The 16,156-nt window shown below is 32.3% G+C and overlaps 1 protein-coding gene across 1 annotated transcript; it reads left to right on the top strand.

The window, feature by feature from the left end:
- Positions 1-5,510: 5,510 nt before the first annotated feature.
- Positions 5,511-14,460, top strand: LOC127873342 (uncharacterized). The gene is made up of 10 exons (XM_052417189.1): positions 5,511-5,804; positions 6,608-6,960; positions 7,896-8,018; positions 11,604-11,730; positions 11,940-12,101; positions 12,303-12,469; positions 12,700-12,843; positions 12,987-13,027; positions 13,331-13,468; positions 13,709-14,460. The coding sequence occupies exons 1-10, from the start codon at positions 5,691-5,693 to the stop codon at positions 13,867-13,869; spliced, it is 1,530 nt and encodes a 509-aa protein (XP_052273149.1). The 5' UTR covers positions 5,511-5,690; the 3' UTR covers positions 13,870-14,460.
- Positions 14,461-16,156: the final 1,696 nt, after the last annotated feature.

Consider the following 16,156-nt stretch of genomic DNA (forward strand, 5'->3'; position numbering starts at 1 on the left):
AGAAAAGTTACTACCAAAAAGATGTCTAATGTCGTTGATTGTCTATGCTATAAGGTGCACGCAACGGTGCAAGCCACACCAATAATATAAGTTTAATGTCGTGTTTCTGTTATATAACAATTTGAAACATGGGTTAGGTTATGTTCTGAAGCCAAACACATAATTCTGAAACTGTTTTAAGTTACAAAAAGCAAATTTCTTTATTAACTACTCTAATAACAATTACCATAAAAATTATCTTCAAACTTTTAAACAAGGCGATGTAAGAGCATCACAGTGGCAAAACAAACTACATTTTAAATAAATACTCGAATAATAATAACACATTTTGGAATACTGAAACTCCAGGGGTGGTTTTCCAGAAGCATCTTAAGTTAAATTTTATTTTTATCCTTAAATTGGGAATTTTTCTTCTTGCTAGGCATCAAAAATTTCATCAAAATAACATCATTATGTCAATATTGTTTGCGGAATACCCAAAAAAACAGGATTGTCTTTATTTAGTAAAGAAATTCAAAAAATTATAATTTTGAACTTAAGTGAAAATATTTAAGAAATGACTTAAGATGTTTCTGGAAAACGACCCCAGAACAATTATCAGACGAGTATTTTATTGGAAACAGGTCATACATTTTGAATGCAATACCGGAACACACGTACACTAAGTCAATTAACATAAAACATTATTGAAGCAAGATTTTAAAACAAGTGTAAGGCATTCAAAAACTCACTATAATCCAAGTTAAAAAAGGCATTTCAGAACGTTTTTGTTAAAAAGGATAAATTTATTTGATCATTACTACTGCCGATTAAAAATATAGTGATTTTAGTGTACTTATACATTTTGGTTATGTACAATCCTCAACAAGCGCAGTTGTTATTCGGACCATACATATTACGGCTTAAAGGCTTTTTCACATTTTGTAAATTGATGTAACAATTTTTTTTAATAAATGGACGAAAACATTACTTAAAATAGTTTGTTACTGTGACATTGCTATTTACATCATACACCCGCTATGTAATCCCATTCCAGGTTATTGATAAATACATATGTTTAATTGTTCAATAACATTCATCAATTGCCCATATTAGACCCCATATTATAAATGAAATTGTGCGAGATATCCTCTTCCCATTTCGCATGATGGCAGACGATACTTCGCTGTATACAATTTTGTCAACTATTCGGTAAATGGGGCTACTTATCTTTATTCCAATCTAAAAAAAAATGTCCCTGGTACTAAAAAAGTGATTGGTTTCATTCAATCCTCACAAAAACGAGTGCTAAGAACTATCTAGAAAACTCTACAGCCGAATCCATTCCCCTATTGTTCTGACGACTGCCAAATCAATATAGTTTGGTCTCATCTTTTTCTAGGTTTTAACTGATCTAACTTCTAACACCTATTTCTGGCATTACAATATTGAATCAATAAAGAAATAAGTACGGCGAGAGAGAGAGAGAGAGAGCGTTCGGGTATTATCGACCCTTTAGTGGTAAATAAGCTTATTTTCGTTTTGTAACTACTTTAACTTCAGAAGATACATGTCACAAAGAAATACCAAGTTTGATTGTATAATTTGACATTACTTGAACCTCAAACTAAAGTGTATTGTTGAAACGGTTTAAAGTCAAATATATATTATATTATATATATATATATATATTTAGTTTAAACATATTTTATTGTATATACACATTCATTTACAAGCAATTACATATAATAGATGTTTGAGGTAGATGTATACAAATGGATTGGGCCTAGAGTTATACCAACATCATCGAAGGGCCCTCTCAGTTATATATTATATATATATATATATATAAAGACATTTGCGTAATTCATGGTACAACTGTTATAATCATAGTCATATTCAAACTTTGATTTCAATTTCGACAGCAAATACTTTTCAATTTTCTAGACTTAAATTAAAGTGATATTATACGCATAAATCTTTTGAAATCAGCATAAGCATTTCAATGTGTATATTGACTGGTGTGAGTTAAGATCCTATTAGATTAAACTGTTAGGCATTACACATTGCAGATATAAGAGTCAAGACTTACGCTGGCTTTCCCTGTTCATTAACCTTTGTAAATCAACAGGTCTACGCATTCTTAACGGTAGATTATGGGCGCAGACATGTTTATATTTATATCGAAAACAGGCGCTTCGTTAATTGATTACAGCTAACAAAAGAATGCGATTGTTCGCGAATTAATTTTTTTACGATTGAAGATCTAAACGAAAATAGCGATCATGTACCAATTAGTTTTTCGATACATGTAAATATTGATTATCCGGAAGAGATATGTGAAAATTATGTTGAAGCGTTGTTTTTTAAACTTACCTTACATACGAGATTTCCTATAATGATGAAGCGCATGTGAAGAATGCAGACTGGTTCGATTATGAGTGTGTTCAAGCTAAAATATATGTTTTCAAGCTATGAGAAATGTTAATAAGTGCAAAACTACAGGTAGATATTTAGTTTGCTCACAAACATCTAATAATAAATACGTTATAAATAAAAAGAATCAGTTTTTTTTAATTAGTAAACTTTGCGAATTAGAGAAATAAAAGCACGCTAAACCAAGGGGGTCAATGCATAATTGTTAACATAATAAGAATGAAAAGAGTAACAACATTTATAATGCTGATTTTTATAACTATTTCTCTACACTAAGTAATGCTGTTTTACAATTTTTATATTCGAATGACGAGGGTGAACAATTTTTTGGCTCGCATGATTTTAATAACTTTGATATCCCGTTTCCGAAACTTGATAAACCAATCACCACTGAACATTTTTTAAATGCCTTCAGGTCTTTGAATTCAGGTACAGCATGTAGCTTTGATAATATGTTAAATTAGTATTTTATGGAAAGCGCGGATATTTAAAGTCTCTATAACGCTAAAAATCAACGAAAATTTCGTCAAGTATTTCGTAAAATAAAGTTAACACCTAAACAGCCAGTGTTCCTTATAGCAAAAGTCACAATTTCAACGCTAGATGTGGTATGATTACATAGATTTCTGTAGATACAAAATGCGCGTTTTCATTTATTTGTGACACAATTAATTCCTTTATAATATCCCGCGAATATATCTATTCATACGACACACGAACGCTAAAATGGTACCATGTTTCCATGTATTTATAACAAATGAAATCTTTTTCCTTAAAATAAAATGTCTATTTCAGGCATCACAACTAAAGCCATTCAAGATACATTTAATTCGTCTCGGTAGCTTGAATATGTTATTATAATTAATGAAGTTCAAACTTTGGAATAATGCTATTAATTATATTAAATGAAAACTTTATTTACAACGAGCGAAATAATACGTGTGCATGACACTTATGGAAAAAATTGAGACGTTTAATAAATAAGCTTCAAACGAAATAGGGAAATTAAGCAAGTGTTACGCTCTTGAAAAAAAACGCTTTTATAACATAGCGTTTGCAATGCGATTAGCTCCGAATTGCCATGTAGTAGCGCATCAGATTTTGATTCACAATGTTTTACATCCGGTACATGCGACACTGTGTATATGACTGTTGTGTTAGTTACTTCGTTTTAAAAATACAAAAGCCCCTAGAAACTTTATTTTTAGTTAGTGCTTACGGGTTCAACACTTTGAATTGTACCTGCAGCATTGTGTAAATAATAATTACAACTTCTATCACATCCATATGAATGTGCATTCTGATTGGATAATTTGTTCACGTGACCGGTTTTTCATTTTCCGATGAACCCACTTCGTATGCAAATTTAAACATGAATATTCATGTCGCTACTTTCTGGTCATAAACAAGTCGCCAAAATGACGTTATGTTTTGCGCGAAACTTAATGGCGTTGATTTTATTGGTCAATAGCGAAATGACGTTATATTTTTTGCGTAAACTTCAACGATATACTCGGTCGACGGAGATGAAACCGAAACTGAAAATAGATTCATACGCTAGATTAAAAATGACTTGTATGACCCTTACCACGATAGAATTTCAGCTTTATGATCAATTCCGTTGTAATTATAAGATTTGAACAGCATTTTTCTGCATATCATCGGGGTATGAACTGTCAGGAAAAATACACCTAATTTATGCATAAACGCCGTCGGCGTTTATGCAAATTAGGCGTGATTTTCTCGACAGTTCATACACCGATGAAATGCAGAAAAAAGGCTATTCAATTCTTAAGTATTTTGAAATCAAATTGGTTTAAACGTTTATGGATATGACGGAGAATGTCATCAGAGAACCTTAGAAATTGACTATCAATAGAACTGTCGTTTTTGTTGCTGAATATCATGCAAACTTTGTTTTGTATGCGGAAATAAGAAAACAAACATCGTTGTCATTTCAAGAGTTGAAGTGGAGGGTACAGAAACACCGATACAACACTTGGGTTTCTTGTCATGTTAAGATTTGTTTTAAAGATGCCTGGATTTAGAATGTGTTTATGTATTTATATGCAGTATGTTGATGTATTCAACTTCATTGCAATATGATTATATGGTTTCAATATGAACAGAAATACAAAATAAATCAAACTAAATATTCCAGAAGTGTACATTTACTTTATTCATTTAATTCTTAATGTTTTATCTGTTGTTTTTATTAGACGTACAACATGCATTATTTGTTCAATGTTTAAGGCTTGAAACCTGTCCTTAAACGCAGCTAAATGATAATACATAACGAACAGTTTCGTCATTTTTCTCAAAACTACTTTGAAAAGGAATTACTGTCACTTTAGCAAATTATTCTAAGGTTCCCTTAACAGGTCTTTAAAAATATCATAACAAACACGACTTCCCATAAAAAAAGTTGAGTACTACGACTGGATAGCAAAATGCAAAAACCCCTCTATTGTGTAGCTGCTGCATTTAAAAATGAATTTAAAGCGCAACATTTAAATTTTCATCAGCTGATATCTTAATTAAATTTGTAATTGATGTTATTTTCAAGTGAAGTGATTGGAAAAATTCTTACGTCTGCATTCTTAAATGTACATTCGGATATAAACATGTAATATGAAATAAAAAATGAAAACACTTGAGTAAGCGAATGAAGAAATGCAAAGGTACGTTTGCGTACATTTTACGCAAGAGCATCGTTATTGGCTGTCTTATCGTCAAAATAAACAAACGTCGAATTATTTATCTGCGCTCGTGACACTTTTGATTTCTTCAAGCTTACAGGAAAATCGTGTGGAGTTTTGGTCAAAGATCAGGTCCTTCGTTTTATAGATATTTTTTGAAATACAAATTCATACATTCATATATTAAACGGCAGGAAATGGCTTGTGATAACGCTTATCTCAGGACACTGTATGGTCCGACCAAACACGTACAGTACACATGGCGTATAATCCCATAAAATTATAAATTTCAATTAAACGATGTGTGCATGGTTTTATCGCGTTTAAGTTAAAACCTTATGAATGTGTATCATAAACGCGGTATTAGTTTTAACCTTCATTTAAAAGAAACAATAACGTATTCAGTAAGAATATCAAATACAATACTTAAATTGATGTATATATGCAATCTTAGAACATTTTTATACAAGCCTAAAACGATATGCAAACGTAAATTCAGGTTTAACAATTCATGGAGTTTTACAGTGGATGTGTTATACCATCAAAAAATTTTAAAGTGTGTTAATTGGCTTAAAAATGAAGGCAATTTGTCTTACTACAATGGTTATGTCGATTAGTTTGATGAAAATCACATTTGCGCAAGAACTATTTGGAGCGTCCGTCCACTGGAGACCGACAAGTTACGCCTCGGTTCGTTGTTTGTTTGGGTTTTTTTTGGTATATTTATATTGTTAATTCTCATATTACATAACCAATCTGTTTTTCATTTTATATATACCGATTTATATTGACGTTGTGACGATTTACTCTTCTTAATGGTAAGCTTTTGTTTGGCGTATCTTAGGGTTAAATGCATTTTAGCTGATGTAACATCTAATTGACGTCATACGTCAATGTTTTGCACAGGCGGTCCATATAAATATACTTAGATTCATATTCTATTTATTGCTACTGTCGTTTGTTTTTGTGTTTTTTTATCATCGGCAGCGCGCGTGCATAATATACTCTGCTCGTGCAAAAAATACGTATAACTTTAACGCCCGGGTTACGCACATATTAATTGCACTGTGTGATAGCGCTTTATGGTATTTCGATGACAACTGTTAAAAAAGTGGAAAAAAATTGTTATCCATTAATACTCAGAACATTGTTTTTAATCTAATACTTATATTTTAAATTTAATATCATACTTCTATTTCAAACACCTATATTATTTTCTTATAACTTACTTTGAGGGTTATACAATGTTTGTCCGTTTGTGACAGCGCTGTTATAATTGTTGATTACAATAAGCGTGTTGGTACATAGGATGAACATGTTTCATACAATATAAGAAAAAACAAAACTTTCGGCCTCTGTTCTTGTTGTAATCTGCCTGGCAGGAAACTACTCTCTTACAAGGCATTTGAATTATACTACGTACGTTAAGGTTTTTCGTCAGAAAAAATCTTCATAATACTTAACCTGTCTATGTTACGTCTTGTGTTTTGCAGATTTCAATTTCATACCGGCTCATTTGGGAGGGACGTGACACAATCACTACAACGAAAGCCATTTGCAACTCGACCAGGATACCGCTCGTAATTCAACGTTGTCTAGAATCAATTGATGAGAAGTTCCGACGTGGCCTGCTTTCCACACAAGACAGTAAAATCAAACCACCGATTTTTCGAGGATACAGCTGGTTATGTATAAAGGGTTGTGGTATACCCAATAAAACAGTTGCCAACTTGTCAAAGTTATATTTCACTGATGCGTCCAGTTTCTTTGAAACCGATTGGGAGTCTGGCGTTGGTACAGCTGAGCTGACGTTCGATGGTCACAACAAAGATAACATTATTTTAGGGTATTTGAATTTGAAAATGAATAAATAATATTTATCATTTAAAACAATACCTGCAAATTGCAATAATACATTCTGAGTTAAACAATAGAAACAAGAGTCAAAAAGTATCCGTCGGTCACGTATGCACCCACTTTTCTCTTTTGCTACCAATCACGTCTAAGGATCGCAACACACGAGACAACTTAACAAATGCACTTGGGGATAACCGTGAATATACATTTCAAGCACAATATCAGTTAAATTTATGTACATAAATTCATGTGGTTGTCGCTGCTAAAAAGCTAAAATAAAGAGCAATAGCAACATGATGTTGAAAACAAAGAACAAAAATGCTCATTAACGCAAATGAACATTGTAGTTACTTCACTCACAAATGAATTATTTAACAACTTAAGCGCGACACAAATTTCCGACAGACGGAAAGACGGTATACCTACCCCTTCCCAATGCTTAATAATGCTTTTTATTTGATCGTTCGTCAAAAGTTGTAGCTCTGTTACTCTTGTATCTTCAATGCAATTGAGTAATTAAATATTAATTATTAGTAAATTGAATGCGTTTTAATTCCCTTTTATTATTGTTTAATTTGAGTTACAATGCTATGACGTTAAATTTTATTTACACTTAAATGTATTATGAATATTGCTGGGCCAAGTGTGAGGTTGAGCGCTCTATAACCAGGTTTAAACCCCCAATGCTTTGCATTGACCGTTCCAAGGCGGTGACCCCAGCTTTATTCATATTTTGTGTTTATGTTGGTTTGTATTGTGCTGTATTGTGCTGTTTTGTACTGTTTGGGCAATCGGTCACTTGCCTTAAATAAAGGACCAACTAATTGTGTTTAATGAAAATTCAATACTGCTCCAGCAGCTGGAGTTTCACTTCTTTATATTAATAGGTTAGTGTAAGTGCAATAATGTCATATGTCGTTGCAGATTTGCTGACGAGAACGGCACTTTGGTTGATGGTTTAGGAGAAGCGTATTTGAGCATGGCAGTGAGAAATGACACAAAAAGACCTAATATCAGCCCTCTCGTAAACGTTTTGCCCGTATACAGGTAAAAGGCTTTTTGCATGCAATAATTGTGACGAAAATATAGTCGTGTAAGAAACTTTGTTTCAGGGTCAAACAAACATAATCAGATGTAAATATAAAATTATGTGGCTTTTGCTTATTCCTATATAAATAGTTTCATTGTCTCGGATTATATCTAATTATAACACGGCACGTGCAAAATTTCATATAAACAAAGAAGGACTTCCGGCCGTGGGTTATTCGACAATAAACTGTGGGCGTATTGATGAGAGAACTTCACATAAAATAGTACACACGAAAAATAAGATACATTGTATAAATATTTAGTAAAAACCGTGTAAGAATCGAAATAATTCGTGTACGTTATAGTTTGTTGGGTTATTCGACAACAAACTATAACGTGCACGAATTATTTCCTAAGTATATTGTAGGGGAGAGAATAGTCGCTGATCCATCACTTGGTGACTTTTCTTACGCAGCACTTTTCAACCTTTAATATCTCAGTAATTAGTTAAGATTTTGATTTAGAATTGCACATGTGATCATTTGACTATATTATGTGCAAGATTTCATTATAATCATTCAACCGTGCCAATCGGGCGCTTTTGAACGTGTGCAAATTGTGGTTTCATATTGTTGCACGTGTAAATTGTGAAACGCGATATGATTGGCGTCGCTCTGGTGAGCGTCGACTAGTATGTAATGAATTTTTTTTTCGCTTATGGGAGAAGTTATTTACGGATCAATGTATATATTTTTGTTTAAATAATATCTTGCATAGTGGTGATTTTTTGTGTAAATTAGTGTAAATAAGTACTGCATTTCTGCCTATTACATTTATTTCAACATTTATTGCCAATAATGCAAAGCTAATTGATTTAATTAATAATTGATCCACAACTGATCACAGGGGAAAGATCACAGGGAATGGGCAAATACGCGAAACTTTCTGGTTTTGTATAAAAACAAAACATAATCAAAATATATTCATTTTGTGATTTTTCTAATTTGCTTATTTAGAGGAGAATCACTGTAGTACGATATTTGACGACCTATCGCACAAGAAAGTTTATTGGAAGGCGTAGTGGTACGAAAACGTACAATGTATTAGTTTATTAATAGTCATATAAAAACGATCGCTATACACAACTTCACCAAATAGCAGTACATAAATGATGTCAGCCGAAAAAGCTGAGTTGGGAGAGCGTTAGACTGAAGTTGTTTACGCAACAATCATCTAAAGGCCCCCGGTTCAATCCCGGGTTCCGGCACGAACGGAACAGTTCGGCGGCTGACAATTTTTTTTAAGTCAGGTTAATAAATATAATAAAGGTTTATTTTATGTAGACATTTTAAAATCCATTTCACTACAATTGGACATTTTTTATTAAAATTAATGACTGCCGCGTGGTGACAACGTTAATTAAAATTTCTTACATCACTTAAATATCTTATAAAAAATACACGTGTTTTTATATTAACAAATAAATGCAAACAACACATCTATTATCCATGTATTTTTATGGTTGTCTATCATAGGCCCTACCATAGGTACTATCCCTACCACATATAGAGCGCCAGCGCGACACGTATTATTGATTGTAACAATGAGTTGCGATAAAGGAAGCAGCCGCTTATCAAGGAGGAGCTGTGTCCCAGCAACCCGTTTCCCTAGAGTCAAGCACTCCTCGGAGTTTTTTTTAAGAACCACATATAGAGCGCGAAGTGCGACACGTATTACTATCCAGGTGGTATGGGCCATTTAGCATTATCCGACCATTACATCCAAAGTTATCTTCCTTAGAATTTTGAGAAATTTTGAAATCGTTGTTCGAAGTCCAAAATTTTCATCCGATTGTTCCCAAACTTGCACAGGTTTTTTATCAATGAGGACCCAACCCAAACTCTCTATATGAGCAATATCGGACCATAAGTCCAGAATTATGTCTCTTTGAATTTAAACATAAAAGTGAAAAACTGCTTGGTTAGGTGATTATGTCCACATTTTTTATCAGATTCTTTCCAAACTTACAGAGTCGTCATATCAATGAACATTTTTACCTCATTAAAAATGAGAAACAACGGAACAATAAGTTCAGAATTTTTTTTCTATTAAATTTGACAAAATAAACAATTTCCACTTGTTTAGAAGATTTCACAACTTTCGTCTGAATCTTTCCAAACTTGTTAAGTGTTTTAATATCAGTATTACTCGAACCCTGTTGAAAATGATGAATATCGGAGCAATAAATCTATTATATTCTTTTACTGAATTTCAAAGTATTGTGAAATGCAGCTTCTTTATGCAATTTACAGTTTTCATTCATAAAATTTCAAACTTTTACAGTGTTTTCATATCAATGAGTACTAAACCCCTATCGTAAATGAGCAACGTAAGAATAAGTTCAGAATCATCTCCCCTTGAAGTATAGACAAATATGAAATTACGCTTACAAGATGAAGCAGATTTTTTAAAACCTACACAGTTCTGTTCCATTAATGAAAACTGCACACGGATGCCAGTTAAAAAAGGGAAACCAATGTAAATAAAATGAACTATGAAATATTTGGGGGTTACAACACAAAATCATAGATAATGGTTATTTGTGGGTTATAATACAACATCATACATAATGGTTATTTGGGGGTTATAACACAAAATTATAGATAATGGTTATACCAGCATCTTTTTCTATTTTGTTTAAAATAATCGGCCAATATATTAATATTTACAGTAGAAAAAAATCGTTCCATGTAACTTCATTGAGTGCCTTTTACAATGAAATTACCGACGCCCTTTGATGCTTTGCATCAATACTTATCTTGTTCTTATTTTATTTAACTTTCTTCATTTTAGGTGGTTGATACACCAGGAAACCACAAAATTAATTTAAAAATCAATATATTTCGTATAAAATTTCAGAAGCGCATTTTGCATGTTGCAGCGCACCTTCCTCATTTGCTGAAGCATCCGATCATCACGAATGAATGATTTTATCGTTTGCTGGCACAAACTGTAGGAAAATGATCACAATTACATTTTAAAATCAAAATATTTACTCATTACTCATGAAAATTGATGCGTTCGAAAAGTCTTCAAGTGCATTACAATCATACATAATTCAAATTTAATTTGAATTTCATCATTCTAGGTGGGTTTTAAAACCATGTTAACGCAACAATAATGAGAAAAACAATATGGCTCGCATGAATATTTAAGAGCGAAATGTTTCAAGCCGGTCGGTCATTAAGACGTGTAAGTTAATGCGTTTTACTTTTCGCATGTTTATTTTACAATGAACAATTTTGAGTATTTTACTTTTTCAGTGATTGTTTTAATTTGTTATTTTTTTATATTTTAATGTTGATCAATTTCTATTAAATTTACATGCAGTATTAGATATGAGTTGAATTAGTCCAAATGTCAACAAAATCCGTTCTAAAATAAGGGAGCTTTTTTGATTTGCGTACGTGCTGCGTAAGAAAAGTCTCCAAGTGTATATGGCCATGAAGAATATATTTAGCTGACACTTGAAAAAGGAAACATATAAGTAACATGCTTTACTGTTTCATAGTATATGGTTGGCTTTTGCTAAATCTGTTTAAGATTGCCACTCGGTTGCAATATCACAATACGACTGTTCCCGTTCGATGGAGATGGTGACAGAGTCGCTTGCTATTGGCAGACGTACCCAGACGCAAATAGTCCTTCTTCCACCGCAGTTCTTAACTCCGTATGTATATAGTACTCACTATATTACTATTCGGTTAATATGTTATTTGAAGTGTATGAAAATGACTTTAACTTAATTAGTTTAAATGGGTTCAATTCAGGTCGAAAACAATTGTTTAAATTTCAAAATATAAAGTGTGTATATGTATCAAATTTTAAAACAGAGAATGCCTTATTATTCACTGAAATGAAAAATTTATCTTTTCATAGCACACATGTGAAATATTTGTTTCGGCCACACGCAGTAATTTCAAAACAGGAGATCTGATCACTTTGTCTCTGTATGCTGAAGACTATTCTAGTTCGTTGGTTGAATTTACCGGTGCCTCAAGATACATCACCTCTGGACCTTTTTGTAGAATACCCATCAAGGTATGTAGATACTATTTCAAAAGGATGGGCATTTCTAACGCTTATTGCAAGTTTCATTGTAATGCGTCCATAATCAACCCCAAACAAAGCTTAGACTTCAGTAACAGTTCAAAACGTTGCAAAGTGACACATGGATATAAACATGAAGTTTTCATTTCTTGACAAATGTATGCTATAATAGCGCATATTTGCTCTATTCAGCTTCGTGTAATCGTCGGAAATAGTTTCGCTTCTTGTCATTCTGATGGTCCTACATTTAACCCAGAGGGAACATTGCCACCGTACTTTAAGCGATCGTATGAAATGGAGTTCTTTACTGGAGGATACACTGTTGCGTTACCGTTCATGACTGATAAACAATCAGATACGTGAGAAGCAAATATTTTTCATTTCTTCTCTGATGTTTAGCATGGCATAATATGTTTATAATAACAATGTCCCTTTCAAACTTGCCCTACTTTCAATATACAAATATGCTTGCCCTTGAGATCATTAATTAACATCATGAAAAGAGAGTACTTTGCAATTCATCAACTTATTTGAAAATTAAAGCATCAGATAAAGCATCTGTTGAAAAATATTGTATCTATAATTTCAGCATTTTAACATCTGGTCCAAGATATATGATATTTACCATCGAAAAAACCACAAGGCTGTTGAAGACTGGGGAATGGGACAGTATAACTGACATTAGTATGAAAGGCATACACCAAGCATGCGGAATGGCGTATTCAAGTGACGGGTGATTTACCTGTTACGCTTTTGATGTTTTCCGTTATTACTGATTATTTTATACCTCAATTCCTGTATAACTTGAACATGAAATAGTAATCTTAGTTTACCACGCACACACACACAAACACATATTTAAAGTTCTTTTTGTAGAACCCCCGGAGAAAGTCTTTGCAGTGTGATGATGTTATATGGTAAATATCCATTTGCATGGACAAAACCTTTGATGTCAATATTCGTAAAGTGCATAAATTGCCAACTAAATGTTCCCTCATTATTACAACTAGTTGTTTTCATATTATATACAAACGTATATTATGTTATATATGTGTGGGTATAATATTTATACAATATTTGAATTAATTATATGCTTTTGATGGAAACATCAATATACTGCTGCAATTAACATCAATATACTGCTGAAATTAATGTCAATAATTTGTTTTTACAACTTACTTCTTCATGCATAATTGTATGCATATTTTTAATCATGATAGAGCCTGATGAATGCATGGCATCGACCAATCCTTGTGGAAAAGGAGGCGTTTGTAACAACTTCTTTGAGTATTTCACATGCACTTACCCTACCGTCAACATCATCGAAAATATTTCTCAAAATGACATATGTAACACAGGTATACCATATCTCCCTTTGCCCAAGCAACATTTCGTAAGTAAAACGTTCTAGTTATTGTTTATATTATAGCACAATAAACTTAATAAAAAATATTATTTCGTATAACCTGGCATCTACTTCTCTATATGAAATTCACATAAAACAAAGCACTTTATCTTATGAAACAATGTTATCAGGTTATGTGAGATAAATATGTTGTAAAACCTGAATGCTTCATAAATATATAAAAATTTAACAGACATGACGACAGAGAAAGGAATTGGCGGTCTGCAGATCGGCCTTCCCGTGAGTCTATTTCTGCTGTTGCTGCTCCTCCTCATCGCAGTGACGCTCTACCTTAAGCACAAATGGACGAAGAGAATGCAGACAACCGATGTTGGAGAAAAAACGCAGAAATAAACCGTGGCGAAAAGGGTCTTTAAACAAGTCTCGTTATATAACTATCTCATGATTTCAAAAGGATTGGCTTTTGCGTTGGTTGTAAATAATGTTTAAAAATGTATGTGTATGCGTGCTTGTATGATGCTAAAATTATAGATATGTGGTCCAAGTTTGTAAATATTAAATGAGTTTATGAATATTGATATGATAAAGAATATTAGTCAAACGCAGTCTTTTAAGCGTATAAAGTCCAAATTCTTGGCTTTGAATATTACAAAGCTGTTGAGCTAGCTTTAATTATTTTAACAGAACAGAACATGTATTTTATTATGACTTGCACAATGTACATCGTCAATATTAGAAAACAAACAAAGAATAATTAAGAACATTCATGTCACGGTAATCATATATTTTCAGTAACTACGGTATACCTGTATATACGGTTTACCTGGTCTTTATTATAAAGCTTATTACATTTGATTGTGATATACATCCATATAATGTAATTCAAAATGTTAAAGTATGTGTCCTTGTTTTACGAGGATGAACTTACATTTAACAACGAGTTTCGTTTATTTAATGCGTATTTAATAAAAAGATAAATTTTAATTAATTTGGATTTGTAATCAATGCCCAACATTTCCAAATGTTTAAACATCGATTGGCGTTGGTAAAAATACTTTGGTACATATTTTTTGCGTATCTCCTCTAAAAATGAACATATAAGCATCAAATGATATTCATCTTCAATATCATGTGAATAACAAAATAAACAATAACGCTGATCCCTAGCAATTCTATTTCCACCATATCTACCGGTTTGTATTCTTAGTGGGTGAACCGATAGTTTTAGCCTACAAAAAACATTATTAGGCTGCTAGGTAGTAAATCGAGGTATGATTCGTAATGGAAATTGTTTTGAAAAGTACATAAGTAGTAAGAACATGGTTTGTCTGCATGCTCTGGGACCATTCCTGAATAAAATTATCAATGATACGTTGTTTAAAGATACAAATAAATGATTTAAAATCGACAATTTCAGCGCCTTCAAAAATATAAGAGAAACCATGATTGCTTAGCAATAACTTAACATTATATACCCATTTGTTTAAGCCATCGTGACAATCTGCTTTGGCCTGCTCATAAACCTTTTTAATAATTATATTATCTGTATGTATAATTTTACTCCAGTATTTAATAATATATATTAATGTATATACCTTGTAATGAACAGAGGGTATCGACCTAACTCTCCATATACGCCCGCATTAGATGTATTAGTTTTAAGTTTTAAAATACGTTTGCAAAATTTCAGATTTATTCTATCTAGTTCTTTTGATTGCGTAAATCCCCATACATCTGCTGAATAGATAAGTATAGAGCCAACAAATGAATCAAGTATCTTTGGCTTTAGTTCGTACTTTTTACAATGTTGAATAGTAGGTTTCATGCCTTAATTGTTTTACCTGCTAAATATTATTGATTCAGCTAAAAACTCCCTGTGTAATTGAAAACAGTGCCAAGATAATTAAAATCGTCTACAACAGTTAATTCTTTGACATCAAAATTCCATATTTCATTTGACAAAATTCTGACCCTCTTCCTGAAAACCATAATTTTAGTTTTGTCTGTGTTGACAGTAAGTCCCCATGTTTTACAATAAGAGTGCAAAATATTAATAGTGGTTTGCAATTCCTCTCGATTTCGCAAAAATGGCCATATCGTCTGCAAAAAATTAAAGCATTAACACAATATCGTCAAAAATAATCCCGAATTAGGTTCATTTTGCAAATAAAGTTCAAGATCATTAACAAAGAATGTAAACAAGATCGGTGAGATTTCCACTCCCTGCCTTAAACCAACTGCAAATTCAAAAAAGTCGGAATATGTGTTACATGATTTTACGCATGATTTTACTTTATTATACATATCCCGTATGATTCTTAACAATTTACCTTGGATTCCGGATTTGTACATTTTCAGCCACTGGGAATTTCGTCAAAACATTTAAACATGTCCACAAAAATAACATAAAGACGTGTATTATGGTTAAGATAATTTGGATTACTGACAAGAGTATAAAAACGGAATCAACGGTTGATCTCCCTTTCCGAAATCCGAACTGAGTGTCCGAAATAATAACGTTAAGTGTTGTCTCCTATGGATTGTTCTGTCTAGTATAATACAAATGTGCTCAAATAAAAGACAAAAATAATAAATTATGATCATAATTATAAGTATAATCATTAATTTTTAATTGTTAATAGTCACTCTGATATATAAATAAAAACTAACATTCAAAAGC

Source organism: Dreissena polymorpha, chromosome 3 (genome assembly GCF_020536995.1).
Source record: "Dreissena polymorpha isolate Duluth1 chromosome 3, UMN_Dpol_1.0, whole genome shotgun sequence".
NCBI classification, from domain to species: Eukaryota; Metazoa; Mollusca; class Bivalvia; order Myida; family Dreissenidae; genus Dreissena; species Dreissena polymorpha.

Bases quoted from the DNA above. Each gene is read 5' to 3' on its own strand.
- LOC127873342 (XM_052417189.1), top strand. From the start codon at position 5,691: ATGAAGGCAATTTGTCTTACTACAATGGTTATGTCGATTAGTTTGATG. The intron at 12,102-12,302 runs GTATGTAGATAC...TGCTCTATTCAG, and splicing joins TTTGTAGAATACCCATCAAG to CTTCGTGTAATCGTCGGAAA. The intron at 13,028-13,330 runs GTAAATATCCAT...TAATCATGATAG, and splicing joins CAGTGTGATGATGTTATATG to AGCCTGATGAATGCATGGCA.